At 41.5% G+C, this 21,759-nt stretch overlaps 1 protein-coding gene across 2 annotated transcripts; it reads left to right on the forward strand.

The window, feature by feature from the left end:
• Positions 1-5,923: 5,923 nt before the first annotated feature.
• LGALS8 (galectin 8) lies at positions 5,924-21,131 on the forward strand. 2 transcript variants are annotated; one of them, XM_036379474.1, is made up of 10 exons: positions 5,924-6,022; positions 7,908-8,117; positions 11,937-12,025; positions 12,620-12,830; positions 13,501-13,617; positions 15,285-15,341; positions 15,420-15,446; positions 16,824-16,912; positions 19,248-19,413; positions 19,876-21,131. In XM_036379474.1, the coding sequence occupies exons 2-10, from the start codon at positions 8,004-8,006 to the stop codon at positions 20,023-20,025; spliced, it is 1,020 nt and encodes a 339-aa protein (XP_036235367.1). In that variant the 5' UTR covers positions 5,924-6,022; positions 7,908-8,003; the 3' UTR covers positions 20,026-21,131. The 2 variants fall into 2 exon arrangements, with proteins under 2 accessions (XP_036235367.1, XP_036235368.1); XM_036379475.1 differs by lacking the exon at positions 15,285-15,341.
• Positions 21,132-21,759: the final 628 nt, after the last annotated feature.

The following is a 21,759-nucleotide window of genomic DNA, read 5'->3' on the forward strand; positions in this document are numbered from 1 at the left end:
ATAAAATGAGCTTAATTACTGTTCTTCAATGACAAAGTTGTGGTGCTGTGCTCCAGGAGAACCTAGTTTTCCTGTGAGAAACTAGTTTTCAACCTGTTTTGTCCTGTGAGGACAACTATGGTTATCCCCAGCAAAATGGTGAGAGTGTCCAGTTGCTTTACTCTCCATGCACTTCCCTTGGATCTGTGGAGAGGAATGCAGGATAGGTTTGGGACTGTCTTTTGGAACCTACCCATAAAAAGATAGGCATAGTCAGCATGGTCCCAAATGCTTGCTTCAAAATTGGTTTACAGTTTCTGTACAAGTTAAGGTTATTCCTGAACCAGTACTGAAAAATGGAGATCTGCAGCTTGGCCTGGGCAGTGCTTTGTGCAACAGACTACATATTTTTCACTGTCTCAAAAGGCCTCCCACAGTTCCAGGTCAAGCTGTTAGCAAGAGGAAAGAAATGTAAATTCTGCGTTATGATTCTTTAAGCTGGGGTAGCACTCTTGACTTGTGGCCAGACATGGCTGGAAATTATTTGTCAGACAGAAGAATTGTTTAAACAAGGTCAAAGGAAGTGCATGGCATTTATAATAACTTAAAGAGCAGCCTACTTGTGTAATTTTTGCAGCAGATCATGTTCTTCTGTCCATGAAGGCAAAGCAATTAGTTATTCATAATTACTTTCAATATATCTTATAAATTTTAAATTTTGGTTCAGTTTTGGACAGAAGGGCAGAGCACCATTAAATGAGGATGTGAGCTTGTTGCCTCTTTTTTTTTCTGACAGAAAAGTGTTTTTCCTAGTCTGAATTCAGCTAGTCTTGATTCCATGTCTATGGTGAGTTGGCCTTAAGTGGATAGGGAAGGTATGGATCTACGGGTTGAACAGGCTGAATATCAGCAGCACTAAAAGAACTTACTTTGAGAGGTGCAGTCAGTAGTATTTGCCTGTATTTTGGCCAAGGACTGGGACTGACTCCATCTTACAAGAAACTAATGGCAAAGAGAAGTAGACAGCCTTGGGAAAGGGTTGCTGTACCCTCTGTTAGGGGCAGAGGGGCAATTAACAGCTGGGCATACTTACTAGCTTGATCTCTGTATTTTGCCTCTGTAAAACAGTGATTCTTGAGTTCAAAGGCAGGTCATTTGAGGAAATGTATATTTGTTATTGCGGTAATGAGAGTTGCCCGAGATTCTTAAATGAGAAAGATCAGCGCAAGTAACTTGGATAATAAATGTGTTCTGTGTATCTATGTACAGCAAGGAATGGATACACAAATTTACACATGAATGTGAAATTATTCTTTTTTATTATGAGTTTGTTTCAAAATTACCCCCCCCAATATTTAATTTGGGAATGTTTTTTGTCTCAAAAAAAATCCCAAACCCTGAAGTTTCATATTGTTGATGACATAAAAAAAAAATTTACATAACTAAAAAGTTCTTTGATGGAAAGAGCTATGATAAGAAAGGGGCACACAAATCCTTACAGTAGTAAAAATATCTTGAGTCTAAGCTGAGAATTTATTTTTGTCTTTGCACCCAATATATGTGAGCTTCCCCTACTTCATTCACAATCCTGCAACCAGTGGGTGGTTTTTTTGGTCCTTATTTACTTTTGCCTCTGCTTTCTCTGAAGCAGAGAAGTTCACTATCTCAAAGGTCTTTTAAAAGCCTGATCGTCTCTAACCATCAGGAAACAGCTACCATCTCGTGGTGAGAGGTGATACTACACCCTCGCACGTCTCCCTTGAAAATGCAGCAGAGCTGAGGGCAGGTGAGCTCATCTATAACTGCAGAGACCCACCAGGGATATCCAGGAGCAACTGCAAGGAGGATAATGAAGGTGTGAAGGTGAAGTTCTAGGGATCTTGGGCTTGGTCACGGTCCCTAGTTTGAAGAACATCACACAGTCTTTCCTTTGGCACAGATATGTGATATTTCCTAGTTTTTATGTCCCTAGGTAGGCAGGGATTGAATCACTGTGCAGACTGTGGCACAAGTGCCCGGGGATGGGGATGTGCTGGGTGTGCAGACAGGGCAAGCACAGCACAGGTTTGCTCTCCTAGCTATTGCAATGCAAATGAAGGCGTGATCCTGACTTTCAGGAAACCTGGAGTGTCGTGTCACTGATTTAAGAGAGAAGGGGTGAGTATGTTTTAAGGGTTATATGGCCTGTAATTGGTTTTCAAAAGGTCCAGTGACTTGGTATCTTCTTTATCCTTTGGCCTGCATATCTATTCTGTAGCTTGTTTGCTCTTATGCTTCTCTTCAGTGTTTTGCTTTAAAAAGCAGGCATTGCAACAAAAAAATAGAATACTTGGTAGTTCCTGAAGCAGCTGTCGCATTTTAAGCTTTTGAATCTGTAAGCCCATTTAAAAAACCATTACTTTTTGTTTCGTGTGATTTGCAACTTTAAACTGAAACCTGGAAAATCTGAATGATCGCTGAAGCCAAATAGTGACATGTCAAGGAAGAGTTATGGAAGGCCACTGATTAATTCATAGATAAGTAAAAACTGAACCAGCTGGGCTGTCAACTGAAATTTTAATGTTGGTGTACCAAGAGGTGGTAACTTATGTCCTCCTTGAGTCTAAAGCTTTTCAAAGAAGCTAGGGGAATAATTTCCATCAGAAAATGCTGTAATGTACAAACAACTCCACTAAAACTACAGAAGACACAACAATGTCAGTCTTTTGAGATCATATGAAGTCCTTAAGCACAAAATGTCTGCTGAACAGTCCAATGTGCTAGAGGCTTTACCCCTGTGACCTGTAGTACTGTATAAACTAGGGAAAATTAGTTATTATATACAACAACAATATAAAAAAAATTAGTCAAGAGTAACTCCCATGGGCAGGTTTCTTAATGGAGACTAATGTTAATTTATGTCAAGTCTAGGGAATTCCATTATTGATGAAATTTTATAATTGAACTGTGCATAAAATACCAGGCCAAGTAAGTAAGTGTGACTATGTATGTTTTCACCTTGACTTTGGGACCATGGCTTGCTATCCTGAGAGACGCAGGTTACAGGCTTGGAATCAAGGACAGGAGAGGCAGGTAAAATTTCTTAGGGGTAACAGGGTCCTCAGTTAAAGGCCTTATGGCCAAGAATAGCTGCTATATTAACTTCAGCTGAAATTGGCTGCATCTGTTTTGACAAAGCATTTCTGTTTTTCCAGCAAGCAAAATTCTGCCAGAACATGAGAAATCTCTGCTGACAGGATTACACACAGTCCCAGCAATGGTTGAGTGCACATCAAATTTGGAAGAAAAAGCCTGAATTAGGACTTGGACTGTGGAAATAAGGGAAGACTTTGTTATTTGCTGCCAAGACTGCCATTAGTAAATGGTGCTAAAAATAGCAGTCACAAGAAATCAGCAGAAGACTGACAGTCTATGAACAAAGCAACAGCACTGTAGCTAGCACAAAGCTGCTGAAGCTGTAACCCAACTGACTCATTGTCAACCCTGCATCAGGTTTGGGAGCTGGAATAGGGGCTTCCCTGCAAATTTCATAAACTGCCTATGACTCAGCCTAAAATCACATGAATCAAGCAGCTGTTCTGCTTCAGTAATGAACTGGTGCATAACTCAAATCACTTTATTTCCTCTGGTTTGTTTCTTCCCAAAAGTAGAAGAGCCCTGAGCAAGAAGTAGTAAAGTAGTAAAACTTTATTTTCCGTGGTTCTAGAAACATTTCCACCTATTGCTCTTCCTGTCTGCATCATATTTTTTTATTCCAACCTTTCAGCATATTTTCTGTCTTTGCTGTTTGGCCTGAACTTTCAAACCTACTTTGAGGTTGCAGTCTAATACTGACAATTGAGTGTATTTCATGTATTTATGTCAGTCTGGTTTTATTAAAGTGTTTTACTTTTTCAACTAGAGTGCCTAGAAAAATAGCTTCAAAGAAAAACTAAGTGGTAGTTCAGACCTTTTATTTGTTTTCTTTTTAAGTAGTGCTGTGGAATAATTCCCGCTGTGGAATTCCACTGTGGAATTATGTAGAACAGTTGAATAGCAAGCTTTTTGCTAGCACCTGACTACACACAATAGTTGTCAGTCCTCTCTCACAACCATTCATGATTCTAAGGTACCTTTCCCCAGGCAATTTGCTCTGCTGCTCTTTTATCTGAGTACCTCATTTCTGCAATTCTCTTCAAAAGAAGTGTTATTGTACCTTTCTGTGAATGAATCCTTCCAATCTTATTTAGCTAAGCTGAGGTACCCATTAAAGCAGCAGTCCTACAGCTATCAGCAGAACTCTAGCAAGTAGATAGATGATTTGAGATGGGGCTTTTGTGTTGGTTAATTGTGGAATAAAAGACTGGATATTATCTAGCTAAGATACTCTAGTGGTCTTTGTGATAAGTGGCTGAATGCTATTCTAAATTCTCTACAGCCACATACACTGCTTTTTGCAAGGTAGAGGAATACTGAATGCCTTTAATTGAATAGGAGATGGTGATTTAAGCTTGTGAGCCTTTTATATTGCACTCTTTATTTTTGTGCTCATCTTTTCCCCATCCAGCATATTAACAGGGGAACCTGAAGTAGTGCTTCTCTGAGCAGACTGTTGTTACACATCATGAGCTGTGAAACTGCAAGGGACTTCATCGGCCTTCCTGCTTACCTTACCAATACTGCCAAAATCACTCTTAGTGGGGCCTGCAAGGGAACAGGAGGATGGAAAGTGCAGCCTTGGGGCAGGTGGTTTTAAAGATTGGGTTGGGTATAAGATTTCCACGTTTTCAGAAACACAAAGGTTCTGTGGCAGCCAATGACCCAGTGTGAGCTTTGAAACTGTGTTTGGGTCTGGTGACATGAAGATGGTCACAGAAATGACCACAGTCATCGTGGGCCATTGGAGAGCCTGGAGAGTCGAGCGGAGAGAAACCTTATGAGGTTCAACAAGGGCCAGTGCAGGTTCCTGCACCTGGGAAGGATAATCCCAAGTACCAGCACAGGCTGAGGGCTGATCTACTAGAGAGCAGCTTGGCAGAGAAGGACCTGGGCATGTTGGTGGTTGAAGGCTGACCACGAGTTGGCAGTGTCCTTGCAGCCAAGAGGGCCAATGGTAACCTGGGGTGCCGTGGGAAGAGTGTGGGCCAGCAGGCTGAGGGACTGTGTTCTGCCCCTCTACTCCACCCTACAGAGGCCGCATCTGGAGCACTGTGTCCAGCTCTGGGCTCCTCAGTACAAGACAAGGAGCTCCTGGAGAGGGTCCAGTGGAAGCCACAAAGATGATTTGGTGTCTGGAGTATCTCTTAGGAGGAGAGACCGTGAGAGCTGGGCCTGCTTAGACTGGAGAAGGGAAGGCTGAGAGGGGATCTCATTAATGCATAGATCTCAAAGGTGAGTTCAAGAGGATGGTTCCAAACTCTTTTCAGTGATGCCTAGTGATAGGGTGAGGAGAAACGGCCATAAACTAAAACTCAGGAATATAAGGGAGAACTTCTTTATGTAGAGAGAGGATGGCAGAGCACTGGGAATAGGCTGCCCAGGGAGGTCGTGGAGCCTCCCTGTCTGGAGACCTTCAAAATCTATCTGGCCGCATTCTTGCGTCACCTGCTCGAGGTGACCCTGTCTTCGCAGGGAGGGGGGACTTGGTCACCAGAGGGTTGGAAAGGACCTAACAATTCTGTGACTCGGTGTGAGATGTGCCTCGTGAGGAGATGGGGCTGCGCTGTAACACGGGGCGTCCAGAGGAAGCACAACACACATAGGAAGCGAACGGTTCGCAGGGAAGGGAGCGCAACGTAGATCACAAAGTTCAAGCCTGGCCTCCATAGCAGGCCGCCTCAGCCCAGCCCCGCCGGCCGCAGGGGGAGGCGCCTGCGCGCACCGGGGCCAGCAGGCCGCGCCGGGCACGCGCCGCAGTCCCCGCGCGGGCGGCGCCGCGGTGACGTCACGGCGGTGAGGGCCGGGGCGGGCGCGGGGCCGGGAGCGGCGGCGATGGCGGCAGGCGGCGGGCGGGCGCGTCCCGCGGGTGAGCGGGCGCTGCTGATCGCCGCGGTGCCTCCTGCAGGTAAGAGACGGAGCGGAGAATGCAGGGGCACTCCCCCTGCCCGCCCCTGTGCGTGTCGGGGAGAGGGGCTGCTCCCGGCGGGGCTATGGGAAGCCGGGACTGCCTCGGTTCGCTGTAAAGCTGAAGTGACCGCGGTTGCTTGGTCCTGTGTCCTTCCAGTGTTCGGGAGTCTTGGGTTTATAGCGGGGGACGAGGGGGCATCGCCAGTGTTTTGTACTTTAATTGCTTGCAGATATCCAGAAAGCATCTCGGTAATTCTCTTTGTAGAAGCCTTGTTCGCACTGGTACAAAATCTCGCTTTAATTGTAAGGGCTGGCCGGAGTTACCGTCGTGAAGGTAACTCGTGAAGGACGCATTTTCTCTGTGTCACAGTGGGAAGCATAATAGCGGCTTATTATTATTTTTTTTGGTCTCTATGGTTTCATGTTTGTCTGTGGGAGATACTTCCAGCCCCTTGGAATATGTGAGATAACAGGGCAGCCAGGGAACCTTAACTTGCCGCGTTGCAGCTTTGGTGTACACGTACCCTGGTAGTGGTTGCTCTGGCAGAAGGATACAGGAGAGCTTTGCAGTTGCGTGTCCTGCTTTTGACAAACAGAGCCTGAATTGCAGCTTTCCTTCATTATTGCGACCTTGTCAATAAAATAGTAATAGGCAAACAAGAAAACCCCCAACTCATCACTTTGTCATAGTGCCACCTGCCCTGCCAAGATCCTGTGCCAGGATCCTCTCCTAGCAGGATCTAGATTGCTGTTGCAGGCACAGGAAGTTCACATAGCAGGCTGCTGGGTTGTAGGCTTCATTTTCGTAGGGTCTGCTGTTGGACCATACAACCATAAAGGCAAAATTATTGTTCGATTTGGTCTTCATTTTCTTCTTTTAAAAATGAAATTGATAAAATTTGCCTGCACAGGTAAAAGCGAATTTATGGTAGTATGTGTTGAGAAGGTCAAAGGGCAAATTAGTTTTGCAGTGTTTAATTAAAGTACGTTATGCTCTCTGAACTGTATTCTAGATACTGGTCTTAAGTGGGTGAGGTAATATCCATCTGGTCCAAATCTCCAACAAGTTAAGTCAGGTGTTGCAAAATGGACCACTCTATTGTTTAATCATTGCAGAAGATTAATCCCTGTGGAACAAGCCACAGACCTTGGAGTTTTGGTTTTGTGTTGTTTTGGAGTTTTTTTCTGTGGTTTTATTTTTTTGGGGTTTTTTTGTTTGGTTGGTTATTTTTTTTTCCTTCTTCGTAACATTGCTTGCTGTTGTCACACAATAATGTGGCTAGAACCCTCACCTTTGACTTCTTCCCTGTCTGCTTGTCATCACCACATAGCTTACATGCTACCTCTTTCCAGAATATGCCAGAAATAACACTTTGTAGTTTCAATTGGGCCCTGAATTTTGGAGACTTTGTTAAAGGATTTGCTAAAGAAGTTGCAGTGTAGCTGAGTATACTCACAAACTTTATTTCTTATTAATGATGTGCACTTAATTATAGTTTTACAAACTCCTGTTATTACTTGTGGAGTTCTGGGAGTGTACATGTTGGAGGAAGAAATATAAAAGACCTTCTGTTTCTCTTGTTTTTGCCTATTATTTCTTAACTTTATGTAAGATGAAGGTGGAAAAGGCAAGGTCACCTGCTAAGGCTTGACTGCCATGGGAAATCTGGGGATAGCACACTGCTGCTGACACTGTTTACCAGTGGGGCATCTCCGTACTCTATGCAAGCCTTTTAATTTCATATTTCACAACTCCAGCAGATGTACTGGAAAGATGTTTGCATCATTCTTGTGCTCTTTACCTTGGAGGTACTGAGGGTTTCACTTCATGTTGTGTCACCTTGTTTCTCTTTAACTTAAAGTTTTTGGATTTTTTTTTGAAGGGATCACTCCTTTAGTGTTGCCTGATCAGTGAGTTCTTTACATACGCTCCAGCAGTGGCCACACAGAACTGACAAACTTCAGCTGGAGGAGGGAAGATGACATCCTTAGGTGCACCACAGGAGGAAATGCATAAACTGACCTTGGATACGCCACAGAAAGAAATAAGTGAACTGCCCTTGGATACATCACAGAAGACAATCAGTAACCCGGTAACTCCTCTGGCATTTCAACAATGTGTCCCCTGGGAGGGGGGACTTTGCTGTTTTATATCAACAGCACTGTTGTGCACAGTGAGGGATGCTGCTGAGAGCTCTGCATCACTCAGGTTTTTGAGGGAGAATGTCACAGGTGACACGAAGAGCTGATGGTGTTTAGAAATTGTGCTGTAAACAAATGGACAGGACTTCCAAAAGAGGACGGATGTTCTGTCAGCCTTGGAGGATAATCCTGTTTCATGTACAGTTTATGTAGATGTCTGGCATTTTTGCAGAATATGCTGGAAAGTGAAAGTGTTTTCACTTCTTATTCTCTGTAAATATGGGTGGTGCTTGGCAGCTCTCATGGAATGTTTTTTTTGTGGTGCCTGTAACTTCAGTCTGAACAACTGAACTTGGAATCTTTTTTCATAGTTCATATTTTAATTCATAATAAATTCTGTTTTCTACAGAAGACTTGAGCTGATGTGATTCAGCAATTGCAAAGACTGGATTTGACAGAATTTTGTTTGCCTAGCTCAGAGTCTGAAAACTTTCTCTGACAAGTTCTAGCATTCTCATGGTTTGTGATAGCAACCTGACTTTGGCTTACCCTGAAGGGGTGACGTGAAGCTGTGCTTTCTCTTGTGTCTTAAAAAAGGTTGTTTATTTGAACCTGCAGGAAACAGTATTTTTACCATTCTGTGCTAGACCCCTTTGCAAGTACTAAAATGTGTGAAGTATTTATGGGGAACGTGCAGTAGCACAGGCCTGCACACTTCCTAATCTGTTTCAGCTTTGCACTGTCACACTCTTGGGCCCTCAGAGAATCTGATTGTTTATTCCCAGTGTATGGTCACTGCTTGCAGAGTGAATAGAGTTAGGGATGAGGGGGGAACAATTTCAACGTCCTTCACAAAAACCCATCTGGAAGAGGAAGGAAAGCTGTATGATTAACTAGAAGGTGGAAGGACTGAAGTGCAGAAGGAGAAGGGAGGATGGAAGTTGGTAGATGGAGATCTTGGTGGGAGAGGAGGTGTGAAGAGAAGAACTAGGGGATGTTTAGGACAAATGAGTAGTGTCAGAGAGAGACTAAGAGCAAAATTGGGTGGACTGACCAGTATGATGGCTGAAAAGACCTAGCAGGAGAATTCAACTAGAGCTTAGGGGTCAAGAGTCTCTTGTGGGAAAAAGAATGAGTATTTGGGATTGGAATGTGGAGGCAGAGTTGGGAAAGATTGTGCCAGATGACTTTGGGCAGCCTCCAGACAAGGCAGTGAGCAACCTGCTCTGTCTGACCTTGCTTTGAGCAAGGCATTTCGTTAGAGAGACCAGAGGTGTCTTCCAACCTCAGCCCTTCTGTAGCAGGGTAGGCTATGAAAATGTCATTGTTTCAGTACATTGTTCCATTAGCAGCAAAACTTCATAACTTTACTATAGGTTTGAGTCTGAGATGTATTTTTTCCTTACTGTACTGTTCTCAAGCATGCAGAAAATCTGCTTTGCTCCTTTATGCCCTTTACTCCACCCATCTGACAAGAAATGATGTCATGTCCCATCTGGTGGGGCAGCTGTCTGATATCCAGCATGCTGGATAAAAGCTTTTGTCGCAGTCCTTTCCTCTGTAAGATCATAATTCTGCTCTTGTTTTATGAAAATTGGCATTTTCTTTTAGGAAGAACATCATCTTTGAGACCTCTCAAACTCAGTTTATGTTGACCAGTTGGGTTTAGAGCAGCATTTTGGAGATCTGGAAGAAAGGCAAGATGATGGTTGATCATTTCATGTGACAAGCACTATTCTTAATAAATGAGGAAAAAGTAGAACAGCATCTTGAGACATGAGGAAATTACAGGCACATTCTGTGATGACAAAGTCCCTTTAAGTCAGTAGTATTACACCCAGAAAATTCTCTATTATGGTCTTGTGGGTTCCACATCTGAGCTTCTGAAGAGTTGATGGGCCACCTTTTCTTTTAAATGAATGCATCCTTTTGAATATAAAGAAGTGCTTTTGCCATAGTTCCATTTCATGAGTATAGAACTTTGCTTCACTAAAGTGGTCAAGTACCAGTATCCCTGACCTGTGTGTGCTTCCTTGGTTTGTCTTTGGAGAATAAACCAGTAACTTACTACTTTATTGCAGTAGAGCTACTGCCCCTCAGGAGCAGAGTGTAAGAATGAGAGCAATCAAGATACACTTTTAATTTTTTATCATTATTGTTTGAATAAAAATTATCTTCTGGTATGCAGCTTATATTTTAAGGAACCAAGCCACTACTAGTAAGCAAAGGGATTTCACTTTTCTTTCACTTTTAACACTTAATTTCTCATTTTGGTCCTCCTCTACGGCACATGCTAAAGCCAATAAACATGATGAAACTTAAAAAACCTGCCAATTTGCTTGAGAAGCAAATCCTATTTTTTTCCCTGATGCAGAAGATGACTCTGAATTAGGTTTTATGCAGTGAGTGGGTAGCTGAGAAGGAAAGTGGAGAACAGGCAGAAGAGGATGTGTATCTACTGGCAGAAATGATCAACACTCTGGATTTAGACAATTTCTGTTGTTGTTGTTCCTTTTTCCTCACAGATTAACAAAAACTTGTGTCAACAAACACATATCCTTATCATATCTGCCTGTTTCATGCAATGATCTATATATTTTAAAAATAAAAATCTCAACTTGTTGTTTATGGTCCAATATTCCATTCAAGAGTAGTATTACAGAAGCAGCTACACAGTGTTTGTTATTTTTGTTGTTAAATTACTGGAACTCTTGTTTGCAATTGATACTTCATTTCAGGAGTATCCTAAAATCTTTTAAACTACCAAAACCATCCTTGGCAGAATTTCCTTTTGGTTAACCAGAGCAAATGCAACATTTTCTACCATTTAGTTCCGTTTTTAATCTGGGGCACATCACACATGTGATGAGATGTAGACTTACTGCTTTGCTCTTGGGCCAGGCACCTGGGAACTTTCACAGTTTAATGTTAAGGTGCTTCCCATCCCTTTTGGAAATGCTGGATGATCAGGGTAGGGCTTCTGTGAGCACATCTGAGTCTTTGCCAGTGAGCTGTGCTGGGGTGTTTGGGGCTTTTATCCTAAATGACACATCCCTCCCTATGGCTTATCAACTCTCACCATGCTGCCATTTCAGTTCAGTGTAACATCCATATGTTACCTTCTCCAGCTATTGACAAGGAAGAAGACATAGTGAGGCTTTGAGCCAGACTGCATACTGTAGGCACCTTAAAATCTGAGACTCCTGGACAGGGCTGTTTTAGTGCATTTTGCAGTTCTTAGCTCATTAGGATGAGGTATTTTGTTGTGTTTGTGTAGGTTTTACTAAGAAGACGCTCTGTGACAGTCTCTTCCTATCACTGTTTTCCCTAATGGAGCAAGAACAAGCAAAAAGGCAGCTCCTGTAGTCTGGGGTCAGAGGAGTTGTGGAAGTTGCCTTCTGGTACCAGCAAGGGGCTGATAATAGTCAACTCTTGGGAATGACCTACTTTGAAGTGAATCCTCTTTATGCTTTATGAATAGTGAGGCAATAAAATATTATAACTCTTCATTTGAGAGCTAAGAATGGAGGATGGAAATTTTAGTTTTATCTGAAGATCTTGGTTTTCATAGGGGAAAATATGCCAGGTTTTCCCTTCCTGTTGTGTGTTCTTTTATATTAAAAGGTAGTTGTGTTTCTTCTAATGTTGTAGAGCATCATATAATTAAGAATTAGAATACTAATTTTTAAACTGGTTTGGGGTTTCTTGCCTCCATCACAAAATGGTATTGGAATATTTTTTCCTTCTTTTTTTGTTCTTCCCTCTTCTAGATCATTCCATATGTTGGGACAATACATGGTGGCCTTGTTCCTGGAGAGCTGATTGTGATTCATGGGACTGTTCCTGATGATGCAGACAGGTAGAGGCTATGTTGTCATGTTTTGCAGTGTCACCATGTGAGCAAGACTGTAAAGGTTGAAGTGTTTCCAGGGATCCTTCTTAGGATCGCACACAAAGGCTTGATCTAAATCCTTTTGATAATATCAGATTGAATGCAGGCTTAAAGGGTAATCTGACACTAGCAAAATTGGTAACTGAATGTGTTGTATGTAGGAGTTAAGTTAAACTGGCATAGGGAGGCATGGACTAGTGCTTGTGCCCAGTAAGGGAGTTCTGTTCCCTGACCTTATCCAAGGTTCATTTGATATGTTCTGCTGAAGGTGATGGGAGGGAAGGTGATGAACACAGTAAGTGAGGAGTTTACATGATATGAATGATAACCATTAAATAAATTGAAATATTTATATTCACTGCAAGTAGATCATGGGAGAACTTTTCACATCTATGTAGAAAGAGAGGAGGACAAATGTTTCTTTGAGGGTTTTTTCTTATCCAGTGACATTCATTGTGTCTGCCTGTTCTGAGGCTCCACAGTAAAACACAATGAACCAAACCTTTAGGTGAGTTCTTGAGAGACTGAGCTGAATGTGGTTTGTCTTATTTTTGTGATTAGGTTCCAGGTGGATTTACAGTGTGGCAGCAGCATAAAGCCTCGAGCTGATGTGGCATTCCATTTCAACCCCCGCTTCAAAAGGTCTGGCTGCATTGTTTGCAACACATTGGAGAGGGAGAAGTGGGGCTGGGAGGAGATCACTTATGAGATGCCCTTTGCAAAAGGAAAGTCATTTGAGATTGTCATCATGATTTTAAAGGATAAATTCCAGGTGAGTCTGGGTTGATTCTTTATCTGCAGCCATTTTCTGGCCAATAAAGTAGAGGTATTTTGTATAATTGAAATAAATATTGGAGGTCTAGGTGTCTCTGTTACCTAGGTATAGTCTAACTACAAAAAAGTTTAGAGCATTTCTTTAAAGAGGTGCTAATTAAATCAGACCTTTAATTTTGTATTGCTTCCCTCCAAATTGGATGAGTAGGCAAGGAACTTCCTGCCACAGCTAATGGCTACTCCACCCTTCCCTGTGTATGTTCAAAGGGCTAATCTTGGGATAAACCTGTTCTGTGGCTAGTACAGGACAATCCTCCTGGAGGGGACATGTGAGGTGTATTTATCTTGCTCTGTTAGACTGCAATAATATATTCTGTTGTATTGATAGTACCACGCTGATAAATGATCAGGTGTTAGAAACAAAGGTGTGAAGTGCAAATTTTAGTGTAGATAAATGAATCTCCCTCATAGTGATGGAGAGAGAGACTGAATCATGGATGAGCTGAACTTAGTTGATCTGATATTTCTAGGACACTCCTAGGAGTGTTTTGTACCAAATTGTTTCTGTACCAAACCAGTGTAAACCAGATGTGTGCATACAGTTTGATACATGGCTGGTGGAATGCATATTTAATACAGTTTTTCTGTTTGGTTTCCCATCTCTTTAGGTGACTGTAAACAAAAAGCACTTGCTGCTCTACAACCACAGAATTAGCCTTGAAAAAATAGATACTCTTGGAATATATGGCAAAGTGCAGATCAAAACCATAGAGTTTGTTTCTAAGGTAAGATGTATAGATAGCTGACTTGTTTGATTCATTTCCTCTGTCCTGCTAAGCTGCATAGTGGGATTTATGGTGAAAAGGAAGGAGAAGCAGCTACACAGTCCAACATTAGTAAGAAGATTTTGGTTTCCCCACATTTCAGCGTGTGACTCTCATGAGGATTTGTGTCTTCCTGTTTCAGTATTGCAGTTTAGGGGCAAGAATGTGACAAAAGTTTACAGCTTATAAAGTTAACAGGGCAAATAGTATAAGAATTGGTTGGATAGTTAGTCTACAAGTGGATTAGACTTTCCAAATATTGCAGGGTCTTCAGAATAAACTCTTGAGTATTCAGTGCTTCTGAGAGACAAGTGTAGCCACGGCTGTAACTTGTTGCTTGGCTTTGAAATGCCAACGTTGGCCACAGCTGGAGCTCCTTGTGCACATAGCCCTGTTTTTTCTGACTGATTTGTTGACTGAAGTCAGAAGTGTACATTTATGGGAATGAGAAGAAGTATTCTTTCTCAGACTTTGTAGTGGACCAAACTGCACTAAATTTGAAGTGAAGGCTGTGCTGTGCCTCCTCTCAGCTGCCAGCTCTGCTGCTGATAGTAAACTAACAGGGAATTTTTCCCTGTGGAGAAGATCCTTTTGTTCTGAAAGAGTTAGATTTTTAGAACAGAAACTGAAGGTGATAAATTCCAGGGAGACTGAGAAGGTGAACGTCTTTTCCCTTTTCTGCCATTCACTAAGATAGCCTACCTCCTCCTGTGAGATACTCTGGGTCTCTTCAGCACAATCTTCACTACATTGTGGGTGAAGCTTTTGACTCTTGCTGCCAAATACCAGGTCTAACTCAGGTCAGCAGACTAATAATTGTTTTAGTAGAAGGCAAAGCTGAGCATAATGAAGTCTAAGCTTTAAACATAGGTCTGCTGCGTTTAAAGATCATTTGCAAAGACAGTAAACAGATCTTCATGGGTCCCATCACTTGGCCTTGGGCATGTTGCCAGAATAATATTCCTGCAAAAGCTGTCTGCATCCTAATCTTGGAGGACTTGACTCCAAGAAGAGCTTGAGGGCAAGCAGGTGCTGTAGGTTGGTTTCTGACCCAAGCACAAAACATACGCTTAGTTTAATCTGTGCCGGCTGATGCTGTATGCTTTGTGGAAGAAAGGAATGGAGAAAGGCGATTCTTTCCTTTTAATCTTTGCTTCTAATACACTTTTCTGAGGAGGAAGTTGTAAGTTTGTATTGAAATAACCAACCTGAAGACACAATCTGCTAGGGCTAAGCTGGAACTGTCTCTGCCATGGCCATGTTGCTCATCTGTCCTTCCCGTGAGAAGGGACAGTGATGTAGAGCGCTGCTTAGAATCCCAAGAACCCTGCTGTATGGACTTGCTACACTATGAGGAAAAGTCTATGGGTACCCTCTGATCCTGAGGGTTTGACAGTGCTCTGACTGTTAAATAAAGATTGAAATTGTAATGAGGTGATCTTCAGAAATCATCAGAACTTTTCTGTAGTTTGTAAGGGTTTCGCTAACTTTTTCATTAACATAGCCCTAGATTTCCATCTTAACAGTTCACCATCCAAAGCATGATGATCCTTACATTGTTCTAAACCAACTTTATGCTAAAGTTATATGACGTTAGCAATGACACCTAAATATCTCTCTTTCTGCAGTCTTTGCAAGGCTCTCAGCCATCATCTCTAGGAGTAACAAAGATAAGCACAGAAAATGTACGTATGTTTGTAAAAGGTTGAATGAATCTCCCTGTTGTCTGATAAGCTAGATAATGTTGTTTTCTTCTCTTGTAGGGGGAAATGCCAAATGGTTCACAATTGGTAAGTGTTTCCTGTAGATTTGTGGCAAATGTAGAATAAAAAACAATCAAAAATGCTTCAGTTATTTATGAAAAGACATGCACAAAAGACAAGAAGAAAGGAATTGACAATCAACTGCAGGAAGATCATCGGTGAGGTTTTGTAGAGGGTAATGCTCTGCTGCAAGGTACAAATGAGACTATCGTTAAATCATTTAGAAAACCCAAAAGATAAACACAGCATCCACAACCATAAACAAATTTAAAGTGAAGTATGTGAAGTTTTAACGGACCAGGTCACTTTTTTTTTCAAATAGGCATACTTTTTTCCTCTGCCTTAGGGAATACCTGCAAAGCAAAAGTATTCTGCAGTCATATTATGTTAACATGTGTGGAACCTGTCTGCCACATCTTCCTCTTGCTGACAGATCTCTGTGTGCACTTCAGGTAGCTGGATGCAAGTATTGCACCTCAGGGGTGGAACTTGTACTCAGCTAACATGGAGTGTAGATGGAGTGAGTGCTCATCTTTTTGCAAAAACCTGTGCAGGTGAACTGTATCCACCCTGGAGCAAGGACTGCACTCAAACTGAAAAGGGGCTGAAGCCAGGAATATATACACATAGAATTTGTGGAGAAAGTGAAGTTGCAGTGAGTGCCATAATTTTAGATGCTTTGTCACTTGGCAGCCTGCCTTCTCCAGTCTTTTTTTCTAAACCAAGTAACACACAATATTGTAATTTGCAAGTGGTGGACTTCAGCAAAAACATAAAAGTGAAGTGCTTCTCCATTCCCTTCTTTTCCCTAAAGTAAGGAGTAAAAATAACTCCTAACACTGCTAAAAATGAAAAAGTAAAGACGAATAAAATACTTGCACTATCATTATGAACTGCTGCCTGGATCTCAGAACACTTAGTGATTCTACTTCTAATACATATGTGACCATGGGACAACAACACACCTTAACATGAGTCTTACTCTTTAAAGCAAAACTGATATTTCCAGAGATGAGAAGGCAGGTATATGTCTGAATAATTATGTGATACGAATTTGAACTATTACAGGGAGTTTCATAATTGCTTTTTTTTTTTTTTTCTTCTTTCCCCTTCTTCCCCTCCTTCCACCATTAGTAGTGGCAGAAGTAGTTGTAAATAAGGTTTGTTTTGAACCCAAGGTAGAAGTCTAAATTAAAACCCCGTACATTGATGTATTTATCTCAGTGTAAGTTCTCCACTGTACTATTAGGATCCTGCAATATGCTGTAGGAATAACTTTAGCTGTAAGTGCAGATTTGCAATTGTAGGCCAAAATTTCATCATGCCATAGTAAAGCTCAGCTTGTATAAAAAAATCGAAAAAAGTAAGTCACAGTCAAGATTTTTACTGGGGGTGTACTTCCAGGGTGTTCCTTACGTTGGGAAACTTGATACTGCAGTTCGTCCAGGATGCACAATTGCTATTAAAGGAGAAGTGAATAAAAACCCAAAGAGGTATGTGTAATGATGGGCTTTTTTTCTGTTATTTAACTGAGGTGCTCTTGAGAATGAGTAGGCCTTTCCATTGCCTTTGTATATCCTTACTCACTAACAACTTAGCATCTGGAATCACCTGAAACTACAGTGCAGTTTCCTCAGGAACCAGCAGGATTACCGCTTTAGAGAGGACTTGAATGAGCAGCTCCGTTGTGAAAAGTGAAGGTAAAACCTGAGTGTCTTACCTACTAAATCTGTGTCACTCACAAATTTGTGTGTTTGTTCAGGGCTTTCCATTGTTCAGGAAGTGTGAGCAGATGTACTGTACAGAGACAGCTTTTATTCTAAAGAGATCCAGGAGTAAGGATGTGTCAGAAATAGGTGCAACATAAGTGAGGCAAGTTGCGGGTGTGCTCAAATGCTGCATGTTACAATATTTCTCTGACAAACCTCCTTGGGATAAGCATGAAGGTGCCTAATTGACAATAACTGAGTGATGAAAGTGATTAAATGAGTGATTAAGAAGGATGGAGCACCTCTCCAAAGAGGAAAGGCTAAGAGAATTGGGATTGTTCAGCCTGGGAATAAAAGTGCTTCAAGAAGACCTAATTGTGGCTTTCTAGTACACAAAGGGTGCCTATAAGAAACCTGGAGAGAGACTTTTTAGAGGAGCATGTCATGACAGAAAAGGGGGAATGGCTTCCAACTGAGAGTAGGTTTAGGTTAGAAATGAGGAAGAAATTCATTACGGTGAGGATAGTGAGACACGTAGAGGAATAGGGTTTCCAGAGAAATTGTGGATGTCCCATGTCTGGCAAGTGTTCAAGGCCAGGTTGGATGGAGCCCTGAGCAACCAGGTCTGGTGAAAAGTGTCCCTGCTCATGGCAGGCGGGTTGGAATGAGATGAGCTTTAAGGTCCCTCTCAACCCAGGGCATTCTGTGACTCCATGAAAGCTGATAGGGGAGTATGAGCAATAATTTTGATAGCAAACTAGGAACTAAGAGTTGCAAAGAACACATTTTCCAAACATGAAATAAAGCTCAGGGAGTAGGGGAGCATAATGCAGTCAAAATGGAGCTGAGCAAATGTCTGTGCTTCAGCATGCCCTTTACCTGAGGGGTAGGTTTGGCTCTGCAAAAACATGCCTAAAAATGAAGCAACTAATGAAAAATGAAAATGATGGGAAGCATGTTTTCACATTTTGTGTGTGTATTGCACTCCTGCTTCCTCAGGGCATGCTTCTTACCTGCAGTTGAACAGCATTCAGAGTTCATACTGGAATCTAAGGTCTGGAATCTTATCCACAAAGTTTGGATTGACTTCAGATTGAATAGGATAATTAATACTTAGAGAGTAGCATTTCTTTCCCTTCTTTTAGCTTGAAAAGTTTATTAGCACTTTCAAGTGCTGAATGTGCTCAGATGCATGAAGAGGCTTTTGGCTGTTAAAGCATGCAGGTTGTCTGCTTTTTATGTCTATGCTTTTAAACTATATATTTATTTTGAGTTTATAAGTTATTCAGTGTCTTTAGATCAGTTCACACAGCTTTAGATGTTTCTTTTTCTTGGTGAAAAAGAGAACTTCACAGCTTGGAAGTGTTACAATATTTCCTGTCTGGACTGAATAATTCTCAAGAGAGGGCAACAATCTGATAGCTGGAGCTAATTTGGTTGGGGAGGAAATATTTTTTTTCTTCAAATGCAGTAAGGTCTTTGCCACAGATTGAAGTATTCGTTTGAATTTGAATGACTGTTCCCTCTGATCACCCTTTTCCAGAGCTCCCCTTTAGGAACCCTGTTTGGTGGGCATGTCAGATGGCAGAGTATTCACTCAGCCTGGGCAGAGCTTTGCTGCCTACAAAATGTTTGTATGCATGGCATCCCAGCAGTCTTAAATGTATGGAGAGAATCCTTAAACTTTTCCTTAGAGTCCAACCAGTTTGTTGGCAGAAAGGATATGATATCTTCAGGTAAAAGAAAGGCTCCCACTCTCCATTGCCTGAGTGAGGGGTGGGGAAGCAGGCAGCTCTGTGTGTTCCTGTGAGAATGCTGCTTCCTAGTGCACTATGGGAGCTGCTCTTGGCTCAATAGCTTCTTGCTGAGACATGTACAGAAAGCTGTGAATGATGCAGTGGATCTAGCAGGGTCATGTCCTACATTTGCTGCCTCCAGCAAAGGTTTCTGTGCAAAGATGACTGCATGCTCGCTGGCTGCCTGCTTGGATCTTCAGGTGAATCACAGCCCTGGCTCCCAAACCGCCTGAATATTGGCTGAGGACTTGGTAAATGGCCTTGACTGCTCTTGTCATGTCTGTAAACCCTTGGTGCAGTAAACTTTAAAAAATATCTTACAGCTTTGCAGTCAATCTGAGACCAAGTGACTCAAAGGACATTGCTTTACATCTGAATCCCCGAATGAAAAATAAAGTTTTTGTAAGAAATTCCTACCTTCATGACAGCTGGGGAGAAGAAGAAAAGGAAGTTGCTAACTTTCCTTTCAGTCCAGGGATGTATTTTGAGGTAAGATGAACTGAAAGAGCATCAAACTGAAAAAATCTGCCAAATGGATTAACATTGGTGCTTAAATGTCCTATTAATAATGCAGATTTAAATAAAACTGCTATTCTTGCTTTTCATGTCTTGCAAATACTTCAAATTAAATGGGACCATAGAGACCAGAGATATGTCTTTATTTAGTAACTGTTTTCTTTTTAAGTAGTTGCAAAAATTCAACCTGTGCTAAGAGTAAATTTAAATAAATTGAGTTGAACTTGATGATCCTTATGGGTCCATTGCAATTTAAGTTATTCTATGATTCTGTTAATTTTATTGATGCCCCATTTTTGTTTTTAAATGTTGCTTTTGCATGAAACATTCTTTGTAACAGAAAGATGTCTAGCCCAAGTCTATACTACAACATCAGATTGTTTTTCACATCTTTCCTGAGGTTAAATCTTAGCTGTTTCTCTTCTTGCTTTCCAGCTGATTATTTTCTGTGATGCCTACCAGTTCAAAGTTGCTGTTAATGGTGTTCACACTCTGCAGTACAAGCATCGTTTTAAACAACTTGAAAAGATCAACATAGTGGAAGTCACAGGAGATGTTCACTTGTTGGATGTGAGGAGCTGGTAGTTCTTTTCAATCAGTACTGAAATAATTTAACCTCTTCTAATGACAGTGCCTCCTTGTCAAGTACAAACAGGTGCTGACTCATGCTGAGCCTGCCTTTAACCTATCTAGGCTTTGCATTTGCCTCTGTGAGTTAGGCAAGTACCAGAAATGCTAACTGCAAATTTAAATCCTTCTCTAGTCTTCAGTTTCCTGGCAAGCTGTTAGTGTTTGCTCAGATAAATCTCCTGCATTACTGAACCTAGCAATATGAAAATGCTGCATCATACTGTGTCCAACAATTGCACTCTGTATGTTAACTACCATTAGCATTCCTCGACATCACACATTCAATATTGTGAAGTAGAAATGAGACTGAAATAGAATCCAAAGATAGTTATCCACTTCAAAAGGGATGTTTATAATTTATTTAATATAGAACTACGGATTATAATTTTATATGTCTTAATTTTATGTTAGACCAATAACCTTTACAGTGAGGCTGGATTAAGCAAACAGTTGATCCTTTACTTCTGGCAAAAGGCAAGAAGTTTGATCTTACCTCTTAGCCTGCTGCTGCAATAGCACCTTCTCTGACATCTATGGTTATGTCACCTCCTGCTTACAAGGGCCCAAGATTTCTAGCTTTTAGTTTTCCAAAGTGAAACATGGGAAAGGGATTTAGCTGGTTTCAATTCAACATGAACTTTGCACAGCTTGTTTGATCTGAAGTGGCTCCTAACTGGCTTAAGAATCTTGGGGTCTGAAGTAGAATAAAATCATTTTTAGAATATGTCTGAATCCAGGTAGTCCAGGTAGAGTTTCAGCTGAGATGGCACTCGACTACTCAGCAGTGGACTAGAGAAGGAATCCTTTTTCAGTCTTGTATTAAAATACTATCTATGTGAAATAAACTGTTCCTATTCAGTTTTCCATACAAATGTCAGTCTTTTTATATCCTTTTTAAAAATAAGTTACTATTTGTTGTCAATACATGCCTGAAGGATGTCCCTGTATATCTTAAGACTGCTAATACCGAAGCAATTTCCGGAATAAGATGTACACTAAAAGACTTTAAATGAGCAAATTTAATGTATAAAAAGCATCAATAAAAACATATGTGAACCCTGCTTTTCTCCAAGTGTAACTAAGTAGCTATGATCCCCTTTTGGTTTATTATCTTGTTTTGTTTTGTTATTGTCTTACCAGTATCTCTAAGTTGGCAAAGTGACCCTGACTGGAGAACCATTTCTACATCAAGGAATTAGTAATGCAGAGCAGTTAACCTGAGCAGGCACTGGGGCTGGGCTGTGGCTGTGCTGGGGTGGCCCTCAGGACAATGTGGTGCTGTGCTGTGCTGTGCTGTACAGACCCCTTGGCTGCAGCATAAACTCATTGGAACACGAGAGCTGGTAGGCAGCTCTTTATGGCAGTAACACCACTTGTGTGTCCTTGCCTTTAGCTGAGAGTTCAGCAGATGTTCTCATGGGAATATCCTTTTTGTTTGACAGCAAACACAATTGACAGTTTTAAGAAAATCCTGTAAGAGCTTGATGTGGTAATCTTTCCACATATGGGACCTACATGTCATGCTGCACCCTGGACAGAGGCTCATTCCCAGCACCCAATGGGATATAACATTATCCTCTGTATAGTGCCAGTTTTACCCTGTTGCATTTTAAACCCTATTTTACAGAGTCTGAATGCCTTTCTTAGTACCAGTTTAATGAACCAGCACCTCATGGTGCAAAACAAGTA

The sequence above is a fragment of the Molothrus ater genome, chromosome 3 (assembly GCF_012460135.2).
Source record: "Molothrus ater isolate BHLD 08-10-18 breed brown headed cowbird chromosome 3, BPBGC_Mater_1.1, whole genome shotgun sequence".
Taxonomy (NCBI): Eukaryota; Metazoa; Chordata; class Aves; order Passeriformes; family Icteridae; genus Molothrus; species Molothrus ater.

Excerpts from the sequence above, each read along its gene's own strand:
- LGALS8 (XM_036379474.1), top strand. The coding sequence starts at position 8,004 with ATGACATCCTTAGGTGCACCACAGGAGGAAATGCATAAACTGACCTTG. Across the intron at positions 15,342-15,419 it reads CAAAGATAAGCACAGAAAAT|GGGGAAATGCCAAATGGTTC; the intron begins GTACGTATGTTT and ends CTTCTCTTGTAG. Across the intron at positions 15,447-16,823 it reads TGCCAAATGGTTCACAATTG|GGTGTTCCTTACGTTGGGAA; the intron begins GTAAGTGTTTCC and ends GTGTACTTCCAG.